General features: G+C 45.9%; 1 protein-coding gene across 1 annotated transcript in view; it reads right to left on the bottom strand.

Annotated features, from left to right (window-relative positions):
• The window catches only part of LOC104546988 (voltage-dependent T-type calcium channel subunit alpha-1I-like), a gene marked incomplete at its 3' end in the record, with an annotated part of 108,722 nt that overhangs the window by 7,197 nt on the left and 85,113 nt on the right, over positions 1-16,412 (bottom strand). Inside the window, exon 5 of the mRNA XM_010192523.1 lies at positions 12,058-12,155. Coding sequence (XP_010190825.1) covers positions 12,058-12,155 — 98 coding nt within the window. The remainder of the gene's footprint in view (positions 1-12,057; positions 12,156-16,412) is intronic.

Below are 16,412 nucleotides of genomic sequence, written 5' to 3'. Positions count from 1 at the left end.
GAAGCACAGGGCTGAGCAAAGCCAAAAGATGATGCAAAGTCGCTGAACTCTTTCTGGGGTTCAGGCAGAGAAAATCCTCTGCCTGGCTGTGGCAGCATCCACAGGCCCTTCCTGACAAACTCTGCAGACGCTACGGTGACCATAGCTCCCTCTAGACACTTGCCATCAACCCTGATTAGCCTGGCCGTCACAGCTGAAGCAGACTTGCCCAGCATGTGCCAGCCCTGGGGAAAGCGTGGCTGTAACAGCAAGCAGGCGAGGCAGGACTGGGGAGGAGGCGAGCTCCAGGCAGCCGGAGCCAGCCATGCAGTGCAGGTGTGCCCAGAGACCTACCACCGCCTGCTCTGCTCACTCTCTTGCTTTGCCTCTCCCCGCCTGCCTCTTTCCAAAAGCAAGGACCAACAGATGAGCTGATTCACTCTCTAGCACTAACCATCCTGTGGTCTGAACGGAAGACTGGCTCAGGAGAGGGCGAGAAACCCTCTTCTTTCTGGTTTCTTCTCTCTCACTCACCTCTGAGACTTTGGAGGCCTCCCCAGCTCTGCACTGAGGGACAAAGGTAACACATGAAGAGTCAAAAGGGGATAGTGATTTGAGGCAATTGTTCCCTTGCTTAGAGTAAACCAGATAGAAGAGAACATAATTCCCAGCACATATCTCATCTGCATCATGGGCCAAGCCACCAATCATCATTTTAACTGGAGCAAAAGCAAATCTCTTCCCTTTCAGTGCTTGTGGCTGTAGCTGGCAGGACATTTTGCAGAGTGCGGAGACTGAAGCGTCATTCTGTCCCTCAGCCAGGCAGCTTGTCCAAGCGTGCCTTCTTTCCTTCCTCCCCTGCCCCAGGACACATGGCAGTCCCCCCAGCTAGTGTGGGGCTGGCAGGACTTTCCTTTGTGTGTTCCTTTATGGGAATTTTCAGCACTAAGGAAACATTTCAGCAGATAGATGGTATTTGTGCAGAAAGCACACAGAAAGAGATGCACCTTTTTTTTTCCAGCCAACCCCTGTAGTTTAAATAATCTCCGCTTGTGTGCACAGTGCAAGCTGGTGCTCCAACTTGTGGCCCTCTTCACTGACCTCTTTCTGATCCGAGGCTTAGCTGTCATTTCACACACTGCATTCATTTACATCAGCTAAAATGTGGGGCCAGACTACTGCACAGATAAACCCATCAGCTGTGCATGCAACAGCAGACGCACTGCCAAGCTCGTTGTTGTTATATCCCACAACTTCCCGTGCCAGCCAGATCTTACTCGCTTTGCTGCATTCCTCCTAACTGAGGCCTCACCTGCAAACACACATGTAAGCAAGAGGAGCTCGGCAGCTCCAGATGCCTTCTCCTTAAGCTGCAAAACCAGACTCACTCACACTGGAGACCATCACCTTTTGCCTTGCACCAGTGCAAGAGAGAGCATGAACAGATGGCTGGCCTGACACAGATTAAATGAACGTTACAGAGAAACAGATCCAGCTGATGGTACGGGGTAGCACTAGATCTTAAGCCAGCTCCGCTGCTAAGGAAAAGCTGCCCCAGACATGAATGTGAAACACTGGCCTCATTCAGAGGCAAGCAAAGCCTTATCATTGATCTCTGTCAGGTTCCTGATGCCCTTGTAGGATATACTTAGAGTTGGGGGTTTTGCACTTGCAGGTTGCGGGTGTGATTTGTAGTTTAGGAGCACCAGTTCCTCACCGAGATCCCACTCTTGCCTTATTGACAAGCGAAGATTTGTGGCATCTCAGACATTTCCCTGCTCAGCCTGTTGATGACCTAACCTCCAGTCATCCAAATCTTCGTCACTCCTCAGCTTGACCACAGACATGGAAAATATCAAAGCATGACATTTCCAGCACTTAAAAAGCTTCAGCCAGTACAAAAAGCTGTTGCTCTTTTCCTCAGTAGCATAGGCACGTCAAGCCTTGCCTCAGTACAGTGACTTCCCTTAAGATACTGAATCAAGTTCAGCCATTAAATGTCCTCAGCCCTTACCTTCAACATGCTTCTCAGCTTAAGCCTAAGGTAGCCAAAAGAGAGATTAAAGCTGCAGAAAAAACCTGTTGGTCAGAGCTTCACCCTGCTGGGACAACAGAGCTCTGCAGGGTAGGTTTAAAGTGTACTAATGTAAAAGAAAGAGCTCTCTTGGGTTTGATCCGAAACCATTCACTCAGAAACCAGGGACTAGCACAGATCTCCGTGCTTTTCACTCCAAGAGCAAGACACTTAGATGGATCAGGTCAGGGCAACACGAGCATCAAAAAGAAGAGGAAAAAAATGCACCACTTACAACACCCCCCCAATACATGATCAGCTAAAACAACCACCAAAAAGAGTGCAAATGAAACCAAATACATGTTCTTTTCCTTGGGGGAAAGATGAGAACATGAAGATGTGGGCGTTGCACAACCACGATGCTCAGGGGGCTCAGGTGCCAGAGTCAAGGCCGAATCTCAACCATCTGAATCCCTCAGAGCTTTCCTTCCTACCTATCCACCAAGTGTCATACAGATGTCAAGGTTATAGGCCCTTCCTAGTGACACTTAGCATGCAGATGTGTCAGCAACCCTGAAAATGATAATTCCCTTTAGCATAGTATATAGCAACAAGTCCCATGGAGCCCTGGCCTGGCCCACACCCCACGCAGTTACTGCCACATTTCTTTGCTGGAGACCCACAGTAAAACCTACAGGAAACAGGCCCAGCTTCCAGCACAGAGCAGTGAAGATCTCTTTATAAAGGATTTTTTTAGATACTATCATGATGTCAAAAGCAAAAAAAAAAAATATCAACCAAAAACCCCTTGGAGAATGGTAAGAGAAATACACAACAAGGTCAGGGAAAATTATCTTCTCAACAGACCATAAATAATGTCAAAAATGAACTGTGGCTTGAAGAGTCAGACTCTAGTCTCACTTTCCAAGCCTTTCACAGAAGGCAGGGGGTCTAAACAGACCCTGTGGAGTCAGCTCCATACTTCTCAGCTTTGTCCAAGGTGCACAAGACCTAGCACACAAAATAGTTCCTCCCTGTTGGGCTGGAGCCTCACCAGCCCTACAGAGGGACCAGAAACCAGGGCCATGCCAGGTCGAGCTGCCAGGTGCTTTGAAAAAGCAAGCCCAGAGGTGAGACCTCTGAATTGCAGACCCGACCCCAGGGTTACACTGGCCTCAAGGATGAGGGCAAAATCCAGAGCATTTACCTTGACACCAAAATGCTGACCCCTCTGAAAAAGGAGGGGCCAAATAGGATGGGGATGCTCTGTGTAACCCATTAGGGGTGCTGTGAGCCCAACTAAAGTCAATGGACAGCAGCACACCCACCACAGGCACCCACATTCAGTATGTGCCACCAAAGCACAGCTGTAGCCACATAATCTGTGACATAAGCAGCAACAGACACAGGCAAAAGCCCTTCACTCTCTCACCCCATTAACCCTTGAAGCTTTGGGCTGTTAAGTAACCTTGTCTTGGAGAGTGATGCCAGGTGCCAGATTATTTCTTAGAGAGGCGTATCTCTGGAGGACTGCTGTCGTTCTGTTCTAACACTGAACATCTAATAAGCAACACCTACTACCACCTGCTAATGTTGTTCATTCACCGATCACCTCATTTTTTTTTCCCGATTTACCACTGCAATGATGACTGCATTCACTCTCAGTGAAAACTCTATTAAAAACACACTGCCAGCTTTTCTTACAGAATTGCAGGGGTCACCTCACACCAGGACAATAGGTAACTCCAGTGCTGCAGCTGCGAGCCACTTGCCACCATTCTATAAATACCCTTAAGTTCTTTACACATCTCTAGTGCTGTGTAAGTAGGACAGAATAATGCAAAAATATTATGTAAAACAGTGTTAATGCAACTTCTGGTTAAGATTTAAGGGAGCTAATTTCCTCTTGCTGTCACTAGCATGAATCATGTTTCTTTCTACTGCAGGCAGTGACGTGGCATTAGGTGAAATGTGTGTGAAGAGGAGAATTGGGCCCGAAATACACAAAGATTGAGAAAATTAAGGTTATGCTTGTAAATTGCCCTGCCCACACACACAAAGTGTAATTTGCATTAGTGTAATATGACATTATCTTTCACCCCACAATACACTGTCATTATTGCTCACATTTCCATGGTATCCATTGCTTGATGGGTCCCATGGGACAGATTTTGCAAAACAGCTCCACTCCCGTTTAGGCAGCAAAATAACGTGGCTGGGCTTTCGTGTGCGCTGTGTGCACTGGGGGCTGAGCCTGTTTGAACTGACACCAGAACTGCCACAATGGGAGCTGCGAGGCGCTGAGCATTTTTTAAATTCTGGCTGTGCAGGTTCCCCTAGAGGAGAAGGAAGAAATAAAGATTCCTGCAAAGGTCTCTTTATGGCTGGTTTTTGGCTTGTTGGGTTTTTTTGTTGTGTATTTTTTTTCCATGCTTGCTTTACTTCCAATAACACAAACTCCGAAGTGCTGTCGCTAACTCTTGTGATTTTTGTTTTTTTTCGAGAGTTTTGGGATGTGTGGCATAAACCTTCAGGCATGAAATCTTGCTATGACTTGACAATCTCAGATCACAGTAAGAAAAAAAAAAAGAGAGAGAAGTTTCTATTCCTCACTACTATGGGGGAAAAAAGAGGACTACAAGATCTGAGTCACAGGTATAAAGGTCTGAAAGCCATGGGAGAAATAAAAATAATCTGTGATTTTTCTCTGTTCTTTTTTCAAATCTCACGGTTTTAAATCCATCTGACAACGTAAAAGCACACAATTAGTGACTTTTGAATACCTGTTTATAATAACAGTGAAATTGAGCAGACTAGCTCAGAGAGGGAAAGATTACTTTCTCCCACAATCTGTGACCATAAAAAACAGACTAAGCAAGGTATGATACAAAACAAGTCATTACCAGGTCTATGATGTTCCCCAGGTCCCTGCCATGATGCTACACTAACAGGGATATAATTTTCTTATTGTGGGTTTTTTGGGGGATTTTGTTTGGGTTTTTTTCCAAATTTACCTTGATTAGCCATTTAAACACAAGGTGATATATTGCACACTACAGAACGCGCATTAAAAAACAGCATTGAGATCAGACAACAAGCAGATAAAATTGCAGCCTGCCTTCAGTGACTGAAGACTTCCTCCAGCACTACAAGATTGTCTGTTACAGCCTGCTCGGTTTGTTAAAAAGCCCCAGAGCAGCACTGATTTGCTCCACCCTCACTTTCCCTGCATTATCCCACACACAGAGGCGTATCACGCCTTCATGTGCCGTTCCCAGCAAATCCCATCTTTGAGCCCCGCTCCTTCTCTGCTCTCCTTTCTACCGACCTCCACGCTGCTCTCCTCCTCCTTGCTGTTTCCCTGTATCCTGAACACACCTCTCTGATTTGGGGTTTGATAAAGAGCTGCACACATAGGGAAGTGCAGCTCTGAGTTACATTTCCATCTCCAATCTGCCTCCTTTTCCAAGGAAAAGCATCCTTAATGGCCTGATTGGGGCATAAATCACATTGCTCTGCTCAGTGCTTTGCTCAGCTTGGTTGGGAAGGGAGGATGGAGACTGAGCTCAACCCCATCAGTTGGGTTCATTCCCCATCAACTTTTCTCCATCTTTTCACTGCCCACCTGCCTGGGACAGGGCCTACACAAAGCTGGCAGCTTCATCTTTGAATGCGTTTGAGTCACACATAGCCTGACTAGAGAATGAAAAGGGGTTTTTTGACCTCATAACTTGTGTGTAGGGGTGCTGTGAGAGCACATCATTCTTGTCCCTGTGCTAACCTGCTCAGGACTGTGGCTGCCTGTGGATAAATCTGTGTGTGTGCACTTTTGCACACGGTTGTACGTATGGTTTGTGTGTCACTGAGATGTGACAATAAGTATTTACAGATGAGCTTATACAAGAAGCTGTGGATACAGTAGGTATTAAATATTTGGAACATACAATAACAACTGAGTTTCAGTTATCACTTCACAAATGAAGCCATGAGGGGAAAAAAAATGTACTTCCAAAACAGTCAAATGGAAGAGTACATTTTTGAAAGGGAACCAACACTGCAAAGGGTCAAGCAAGTGACAGCCCTCTTTCAGAACAATTGAGGCATCTGAAGCAAAGACCCTGCAGGGGGAAAGTCTCAGAAGAGGAATCTCATAATCCCTTTGCACTTCCAACGGCTAGGGCAGGACTATGCCTGTCAAATGCTCTTGTTTTTTTGTCTGATTTAGCTGTAAATGAGACTGTTTTACAGTCTAATACATCTCAGTCAGAAGCTAATTTCACACATGCTCATCAGTGAAATTAGTTCTTCAAAAACACATTTAGAGAAGTAAATGTCATCACTTTTCCCCCGTGCCAAGCGTGGGGTTCATAGCCAGACCACTCTGTCTTCGGCACCATTACAGCACCAAACACACACAGCTTGGCAAGGAATACAGATTTAAGGCAGGCAATACAAATATGAAACTTTTGCTTTCCCCATTCCAGGAGTTCAGCTGCTTTAGACAATTTTTATCTTGGTGCTTTGGTCTACTGAGCTGAATGCAGGGCTAAAAATTAGGAGACATCAGTTGTGTTCCTGACTCTGCTGGCAACATTCATCGGGTCTCACTGACCTGGTCTGAAACATGAGGAAGATTAAACTAATATGCCTTGGTTGATATCTCTGAGAGCTATGGAAGCAGAGAAATTCAATCTATTTGGACCCACAGAGCTACTATAATAATAGTAATTAATGAAGAAAAATTGAGCTAGACCAAGGTTTTCCTACACGGTACTTTTAGCAGAAAAATAAAAAACTATTTCATTGAAATGGAAACACTTTAGTGTTGTCATAGTTATTGAAACATCATTTAGCAAAAAGAAAAGGAAGACAAGAGGCAAGGAAATAATTTTCATAAAGTCAAAAGTTTCTATTTCAACACTTCTAGAATGGCACGGTTGAGGTTTTTTGATTTTTAAAATTCTTTGTCTTGACAAAGTATAGGAAAAAAAATAAAAAAGCCAAACAAACCACCTAAAATTAGGCAGAATAAAACCATATTAAAATGGATGAGAAATGCTTATTCTTGTTCTGACTGAGAAAAACACACATTTAGCAAGAGCAGAACTTCCCACAAATCTGAAACTCTATTTCCTGCACAGCTAGTAATAAGAATATAGCATTATATTTCTAACGCCTATACCTCCACATCAGTATTACTGCACTTACACACCCAGTATTAGCACATGTATACACTTTCTATTCAATAAAGTTGCTATGCAACACTCTGCAACAGACTCCTTCACTTCCGTACAGTGTGCTCAGCTGAAGTAATCTGCTCCCAAGTGATGAATCAGTTACTAAATTGTAAGTGGAAACTGGAAGACATCAAATGCAATACAAGGACTCTTCTTTGAAGAAGACGAATGCAACAAGAAAGAGTAAACTGAAAAGAAAAAAATTCTCCTCCAGTGTCAAAAAACCATAATAACAGAAGCAAAAGAAACTCAAATAATCAGAAATGGCTACAGACTCCCTGCTCAAAAGCAGGCAGAAATAAAGCAAAACCAGTCCACCCCCCTCAAGCCTCATGCCTTGCCATCAGAAGAAGGGATGAAAGAGGGAGCAGAAACAGCAGTGTTTCACCTAGCAACCTGCCACACAGCCACAAAAGGACAGTAACAGCAAATGGAGGTGGAATTTCACCCTAAGTCCAGGACACAGACATGCCCATGGCAGAAAGCAACCACCTCTGACAGAGACCTGGAGGGTCATTTTTTCCCTCTTTACACTTGTTTGGTGACTCGCAGGGCTTGTCACACCAGCTCACCACCATGGAATTGAATCACATGGCAACAGGACCAGAGCAATCTATATATTTATTTCTCCCATGCGTTTTTCAGACAAAACCTCAAAAGGCTGTGTTCCTGGGGCTGTAGTCAGGAACGCAAGAGACAAGCGGGAATACTAATGAAGGTACGATACATATCATAAAACTAGGGCATGTCGTGTTTTCTCTAGTATACTTCAAAGGTTACTTGCGAATGGAGGAATAATCAGACAGGTCAGAGCCACAGACTTCTTCCTCCAGAAGTCAAATTTGAAATGGTCAGTAGCACATCCTGCTGAGAACTGCAAGCAATTGCTGATAACCAGTAGCTAAAGATCAGCTCTAACCCTGAAGCAAGAAGGTTTGAAATCTAGAAGTGTCTCCACATGAGTTCTCACCACTTGGACAATCCCATTTTAGTTACTTTACTTACACGGAGCCTCTTACTTGATTTGAGGCTGGAAGGACTTCCTGTGGCAGCATGATTAACAGCCTAATTATGAACTGGGTGGAGAACTTTTTCCTTAATGGATTCTTGCGACCTTTTGGTTTCACTGGATGTCCTTTTCTTCTTCTGCCACGCTTCAGGTAGGAGAGTCTGTGCATTTTTCTTTTTTTTTTCTTCACGCAGTATGAAATTTCTCTCAAATTTCTCCAGAAATTTCTCACTTCAGTATGTAGACTTTTCAAACTGATTATTAGAGTGTTACTGTTCTTTGGGCACTAAACAATCTACCCAGACCACTTCAGCACTCTTCCCCTCATGCAGTAATCACTCAGGTTCCTAATCACTTTGTCCATTCTCTTGATAAAAAACCACCATTATTTCAGTCCGCACAGCCAGACTCCTCTGTGAAAATCGGTCCCTACCTGGGTGCCCATGTTGAAGCCTTTGAAATGGTCACTGGTGAATGCTGGCCACATCATCCTGCCGCAGCCTTCTGAACACAGCCAAACACCTGCCTTTAGGATTAGCCCCCTCCATCCCTCCCCAAATATCTCCTGCTCCCACCAAGACCTCAATCTCCCTCTACCTCCCACTGTCTTATTTCCCACTTTCTTTGCTAGTACCTGCAACACCTCCAGCTTGGTATCGTCAGTACATCTCACTAATAGACTTTCCTCTTGCTTCAGATCAGTAATGAAGAACTTTAAAAAGACATTAAAAAAGGATTTGTGGCCAAAGGTCCCATTAATTATGTTTGCTGTACCCCACTAGGCATCTTCTTCCAACGCAGCTCATTCCCATTTATCACAAGCCTTTGTTTACAGCCTCTTCACCAGTTTTCAACCCTCAAGTCGGTGCATCCTCTCCCAGGGAATTGGATTTCTTTTTTTTTTAATTTAAATTAATGTCAGGATGTCTTTCTTCCAAAACATTCTCTGCATATAACCACAGATTTATGTAGCGAGAAAGATACATAAAGGTTTAACCACAGAGTGGAAATTAAAACAGCATCAATTTCATACCAGTAGAGTTTTATCCTGATAAAAGGAGCAGACAGACAGTGTCACAGCCAGGACAGTCAGGGGAAATTCAACGGTCCGTGCTCAGCAAAGGTCAGGCGAGATGATTGAAAGCGCCCCTGGTGCCTCCGCATGGACGGAGCAGGTCCCTGGAGGGGACCAGTTCTGATGCTGCTCACGCTGCTCCTCCCTGGGCAGCTCCTGCCAGTGAGGGGACAACTCTGCCTCTTCCAGCCAATAAACAGGAATAGATCAAGGCCTTGACCTTTTGTCGGCCAAGCTTTGCTCCTAAATGCCAGTGTACAGCAATTAACATAGCAGATGTCTGCAGGTGTCAATGGAACAACGTTCAAGATATTCTCATTCGTCACCAAGGTGAAGTCTTCTCTGGTAACAGGGATCGGCCTCAGAGTGGTCTTTGGGCACAGACTTATGGGACTCCTTATGAAACAGGGAGGAAAGGGGGCGTGACATGAGGACAGTGCTGCCTTCACGCAGCTGGCCATACGCCTCATGTGAGGGATGAGTTTGCCATGCATGACCTCCATGCCACCTTCTTGCAGAAGAGATGCCCCCACACACTATGCATGCCCATAGCCAGGGGCTGTGGCTAGCTCCCAGCCCTCTCGTCTCCCAAAAACAGGCTGAGACATGGAGACAGGCAGAGGAAATCGTTCTGCTGACAGTCAATAGCCAAAAGGTTGTTCTTGGCTCCCATCTTTAACACCCAACAATGGATCTGTTATATGCCTAGGTGTGCGCCCAGTGTCCAAACCAGCTGCTCCTCTGCCTGGCACTCTCCTGCCACAGGATTGCGCCTCAGTTCCTCCATTGCACCCTTTCAGCACCCTCTGTGTCTGGCTATTGCGCAGAGATAAAAATACAGCCAAGAAGAGGGACAAGACCGCTTTCTAGAAGGGCTTTGCATAGAGCCACAGAACCTGAAATCCACCTCCACAGCATGTTCAAGAAATAGGTGGCACTGTGAAAATGACTTTGGCACAAGGGAAAACACATGATGCAGACTGGGAGGTCAAGTGTGCAAACTTCCTGAGATCTGGAAAAGAAAAAGGAGCATCTGAGCTCGAGAGAAGGATTAGGAGAGCTCTGGCAAGGTCTTAGCCACTGCAGACAGCCTGATTAGGGAGATTATGAGGAAGAGCAAAGAGACTTCCTGCCATTCTGCAAGACATGGATGAAAACGCCTAAAGTCTCACAGGGCTGCATGTGGCAGCTGCTGCCTTTGCACAGGGGAAAGCCAGAAACACTGGAGTGACACAGAGGACCAAGTCCATTGCTCTTGCAACCCACTGACCCCAACAGCATGCAACCAGCCCACTGGTTCACTTCCAACCGCTGTGAAGCCTGAGCCACCTCCATCAATATTTCCTGCAGTTAAATTATGATGGCAATGCCTGCTTACTCGTTTCAGGGTTACAGGGAGAAGAACACTGACTTGAGGGGAAAAAAAAAAGGGAAGAAGAAGGAAGAAACAGATCATCACCAAGAAAAGCTGAAAAGCACATTGAAGAGTGGTCTTGTCCCCATCCTCTGCAAAGGGAGGAGGTGAGGGCTGTGGAGGGGCCACTAGCATGTGGGAGCAGCGTGCATGCATGGCAACTGCCCCAGAGCTGTGGCTAGCATCCCACGGCTGTGGCCCCTTTCTGGTCTGCAAGCAGGCCTGAGCTGGGGAATACATCTCAGACCTGAACAGCGCTGGCGAGCAGCACTTGGGCTGCTGACACATCCAGGCTCGCAGGCAGCCCCAGCAGCCCTACGCCCAGCGGCACTCAGCCTGGTTCACACACACATGCCAGCCCACAGTCGGCACAAAAGACGGAGTAGAATGGACAGGATGAGGAGGAGAGAAAAAATAGCTGATGCCATATGCCCATGAGCAGTAATGACATGAAAAATTCTCATATGAGAGGATTTGGAAGAATGTGCAAAAGCTTGAGCAAACATATTCTCCCTGCTGCCTCCAACTTACCCTCTCCAGATCTCACACACATACCTTTTTGAGGCTGCAAATGTTATCAAACCTGCAATGCCCATCAGTAAGAACGAGCAAAACCCCTTTCTTATGAGCGGGCCTTTCTCATGACAAGCCTTATGAGGAGCGGCTAAGGGAACTGGGGTTGTTTAGCCTGGAGGAGAGAAGGCTGAGGGGAGACCTCATCACCACCTACAACTGCCTAAAGGGAGGTTGTAGAGAGGTGGGTGCTGGTCTTTTCTCCCAGGTGATGGAGGATAGAACAAGGGGAAATGGCACCAAGCTGTGCCAAGGGAGATTCAGGTTAGAGATAAGGAGGAAGTTCTTTACTGAGAGGGTTGTCAGAGGCTGGAACAGGCTGCCCAGGGAGGTGGTGGAGTCACCATCCCTGGATGTATTTAAAGAGCGGGTAGACGAGGTACTTAGGGATATGGTTTAGGGGGTAGACAGGAGCAGTTGGACGTGATGATCTCAGAGGTCTTTTCCAACCGAGCGATTCTGTGATTCTGTGATTCTTTTACTGCACATTGCTCAGCTTCAGCTCCTGAGCCATCAGCATGGCTTTGTGTGAAGGATGACCAGGGCAGATACACTGTGAGACCATAGTTTTCCTGCCCATTCGACACCACCTCTTGACCCCATGATGGGGAGAAGCCTACACACACCATGCAGCAGCCTGCACTCAGTTTGCACCTGAATCCAGCCTGGAGAGACCCCCCCCACACACACAGTCTTACTGATCACATACTCCTCACAGCCCAAGCTGAGAAGTCGTGAGAGGGAAGCATGACTTACTAGGCACACGGTTGATTGCTTTCAGGGGTCTCAGGACGCGGACAGTACGGATCGCAGACAAGTTAATGTTTTGGAGATCCAGGGAGTACTCCACCATCCTGCAGAAGGGTAAAGAGAGAGAGAGAAAGAAATAGTTTAAAACATTCCAAAAATCTTGGCTTGAGTCAGGGTTATTTCTTCATTGAAGGATTTCTGGAAGCTGTGAGGACTGTGTCTTTGGGAGACCTTCGGGAGCAAGACTTGGGCCCATGGCTCCTCTGTGCGGAAAACACAGCCTGTCCTTGAGACAGCAGCAAGGCAGCAAGGGGTGAGAGGGTGTGCCATGAGGATGCAGGCCAGGAGCTGTAATAACACTCACCTGCTGTGACCATCAGGAGAGGAAGGAGCTGCAAGAAGATGCCCCAAGAAGGAGCATATTGAAGCAAACTCTCTACTTAGAGCAGTAACTGCATTCACTAGGCAGGAATAATTCTCCCACAGCTGTGAATCATGCCTTTCTGACACCAACCAAAAGGGGAAAAGCCTAATTTTAGGACATATGCTAGACCTTAGCTGTCCTAACCCAGCAGCATGCTCCCTAAATAACCTCAAACAGCTGTGACTAATGCATTGGCTTTGCTGCAAGAGCAGCGGGTGCAGGTAAAAAAAAAATGACGGGCCCAGCATCCCTTAGCCCAGTGCTTCCCTCCTCTCTCATTATGACAAAAGCCTGGTAACTTGCCTGCCTCTTTGAAAGCACATTGAGAAACTGGATTGTAATAACCATTCACCCTGGCCAGCAATGTCCACCTGAGGATCTCAAAGCATTTTGCGTGTTTTAGTGAATGTAGGTGTATGAGGCCTCTGGGAAGACATGGACTGTTGACACCAGCTTCCCTGGCATGACCTTAATGTGCAGAAGGGATCAAGGGGGTGACAAAGTTGGCAGAGGAAACAGCAGCAGGGTTAGGACAGGAATGGCTTCTCCTGGATCTCTTCACAGATGCAGATAATGAAGCTACAAAATCATCCCTTTTCTTGGTCTTTTCAACACACTCAAGAGACAGAGAGGGAACACGGGACACCGACTTTTGTTACTGCACCCCTTCTCAGACCAAAACCATCACAATTCATACAGAAAGACCCACAAGTCAATAGTCCAGTAGCTTAAAGTCCACCCAAATCCTCTGCTGGGGAATCACCAAGGAGTGAATCAGAGAGCCTAAGTGAGATGTTGAGAGGGAAAGGGGGTACAGCCAGTCCATAAGAAATATCAAGGAAAAGACTTGAGTGAAACTTGGTTGAAATGAACTGATCTTTCCATCGTTCACCCTCTTCACTCAATAGGACCTTGAAGAGCAAATGACTATCTCTCTACACCTTTCACAGAGGGGACTTGTTAGAGTGACAGATTTCCAAACACAACAGGGTAAAACTGTCTAAGTGTTGTGATTATTCTCTCTCATGTTCTCTTTTTTTCTCTCCCTCATTCCTTTCACTTTGTTCTCTCATGCACTTCTAGGGTAATTGCATGAAAGAATTCTTCCTCTGAAATGCTGTAGCATTCATGTACCTCCCTGGAGCTGTCAGCTCCACATACGCTGAGTGCAGAAGGCGAGAGGAGGGATTTCATGCAGATAATCAAAATATTCACACTCCAAAAAAATGCAACCCCCCCAAAAAATAAAACTCCAACCCCAAACCAAGCAGCAATACTTACATAGCCTACAGAAAGTATTAGTGATAGACAGAGTCTTGGAATGTAGTCAGATGCAACTGATGGATATGAAAAGCAGGAAGAACACACACTGATATAAATGCATGGACGTGACTACAGGACATCATGCAAAGGACATAACTGAGTGGTGCAAATGAATGCGGTGCAAAGGGCCTTGAGTAAGCGCTGACCAACCTTGCTCCAAAAGCATAAAGCAAGATTGCCTCATCCGCGTGTTGCCACTCCAGAATTAGATGAAACTTTAGAACTATGGTTACAGGCACAGCAAGGTACAGATGTGGCTTTATAGCTCCCAAGACATGGACTAACACTTCTTCACAGCACAGAGACCTGATGCATAGAGGCAGCTTCATGACTGAAGGAATCCATGCAGTGCAGTCTGTTATAGGAGGTAGGTATATGCACAGAAACAAAAAGAGCTCCAAAACCGGTGAAGTCGCACAGAACATCCTTTCCTTTCCTAAAAAAATACATCCCCCAGTGCACTGGGTTGAGGTCAGACCTCTGAAGGCAAATAAAACTATTTTTGAGCAGTAGCAGAACAACCTGAAACACAATCTATCAGATGCCAAATAAGTGAACAGCCCAAAAATCTGTCTAATTTCAAAAAGTGGTCTTTTCTGAACTGCAAGTGACCAAATTAGAAGTCCTGAAGAACAGTGATCCTCACAGAAAGTGAGCAGAGAGGAACAGCACAGAGCTAGGGTTGAGATGAAATCAGTGGGCAGAGGTGACTTCTTTTCTTAAGACTTAGCCATACAAAATTCACTTAAAAATTGAACCTCCATTTTCAAACCATTTCAGTTTTGTCCTCTTGTGGCTACAACCACATTGCTGGTACTACAACGGGAGTCACCTTAACCAGCTGCACATTGCTGCCCTCTCCTAGGTTGAATGAGCTTTCCACCTATGTAGCACAGTCCACGTGTCACTGGAAGAGTAATAATCATCAAAGTAGTGAGCATAGGTCGTTTTGGAGCAAGTCAAATGCAACCGTGGCTGAAAGTGTGCAGTTCCTAAAGCCAGTAAGCCAGCCTCCTGCAGCCCTCGTTGGCTGCAGATTTGTTGCGATTACGTTCCAGTTTAGCTAAGAAAAAACCGCTGAGCAGTCAATCACTCTGCCAATGAAAACAGCAGGCTGTTCTTAAAGATGGGTCAGAGCAGGGCAACTGCTAAATTTTTCAAAGGGCAACTTCTAACAAAAACAAGCTCAGTCCTAGCAGACCCCTCCTGCCTACTGTTCTTCCTGAGGCCTCCTGGTCTTGGCTGTAATAACAGAAACAAATCCAGGATGTTAAAATCCCTGTGGATGAATTATACTTATCATAGTCACGTAAATCATATCCAAAAACAACTTCAACACAATTCCAGTGCAATTTTGCATTAGAGATGCTCATTCTTGCCTTTTTGCTCCCAGTGATGGCTTTAGCGTCAGCTTACATTCGTGATTCTCTCTGCACAAGGAGAGCACGCCCATACAGCAATGGACTGCGAGCGACCAGGGTGAAATGAAACTCCATTGATTAACAAAAAACCCCATATTCTGTACAGGTAAAACCGATGAATCCAAATATTGCCTCCTTTCTCTAATGAAAGGGGGTCTCTAAGTGACTCTCCTGGAGTCTCTAGAAATGTGCGGCATTTCGAGGATTGCCAGCCCAGCTGTTTTAGCTCTTATCTTTCTCCAGCCAGTTCTGCTCCCTGCTGCCTAGAAACCTTATTGTCAGCCTTTTGGTGGCCAGCTGACACATAACCCCTGCAGCTTTGGACTGTACCTAATCTTCTACTGTCACTTGTGGAGGTGGTGAGAGGTTGACAGGGAGTCAAAAGGGCACTTCCCAAAAAGTGATCAGCCAGAAACTGGTAGCAGATTTATGACAAGAGGTTTGCATTTTTCCATGTCCTGTCTCTCAGAATCTTGCGATGGTGGATTAGTGCTTATTTGAACTCTCAGGCAAGTACCTGACCTTCAGTCCTTGGATTCTTATCACACCAGCAACCTGGGGAATAGTGTCTTTGCTGAGTGTTCATAAACCAAGAGCAGGGAAACATTAAAGCTTGTACAAAATGGCTGCTTCCTTATTAAACTTCAGGAGCTTTCCAGGCTCCTCGTCCTTTCTCTGTGGCAGCTTGGTGCCATGAGCAAGAGCAGTCCCCATGACCTGACTGCCCTTCATCTAGTTCCCCCCTCTTTCTTGGCTGCTTTAACCATGTCTTGTTCATAAAAGCCTCAGTCTCTTTAAGGTCCAGGGGCAGTCAGACAAAACCTAGGATGTGAAAAAAGAAGCCTGTGCTGGTTGTGAGCTGTCCTTTCCCCTTATTGTGATGAGGCACGGGGAACGCACCTCTCCTAAGGGAAATGAAGCTCATTTCTGGCACCACTAAAGTATTTTGTGGCCTCTGGCGTGGGTGGGTGAGTGCAGGGGCAGGTTAGGAAGCTGGAACTATGCTAAATCAGAGAGAAACTCCTGATCTGTGATAGAATTTGAGCACTAAGCTGTCAAGATAATTGAATTTATATAGTAATTCTTCTTCCCTCACTAAAGATTTTCTTCTTCAAAACTTTCAGCCTGAAACTCTTCTGGAAGGAGAGGGGTTTGACACATGCACTGTCCCCACACCATACAGCTCAAGGTTG

Source organism: Mesitornis unicolor, unplaced genomic scaffold, assembly GCF_000695765.1.
Source record: "Mesitornis unicolor isolate BGI_N332 unplaced genomic scaffold, ASM69576v1 scaffold28359, whole genome shotgun sequence".
NCBI classification, from domain to species: domain Eukaryota; kingdom Metazoa; phylum Chordata; class Aves; order Mesitornithiformes; family Mesitornithidae; genus Mesitornis; species Mesitornis unicolor.
Note: the sequence above shows the minus strand (reverse complement) of the source record. Positions and strands in the feature narration are given on the sequence as shown.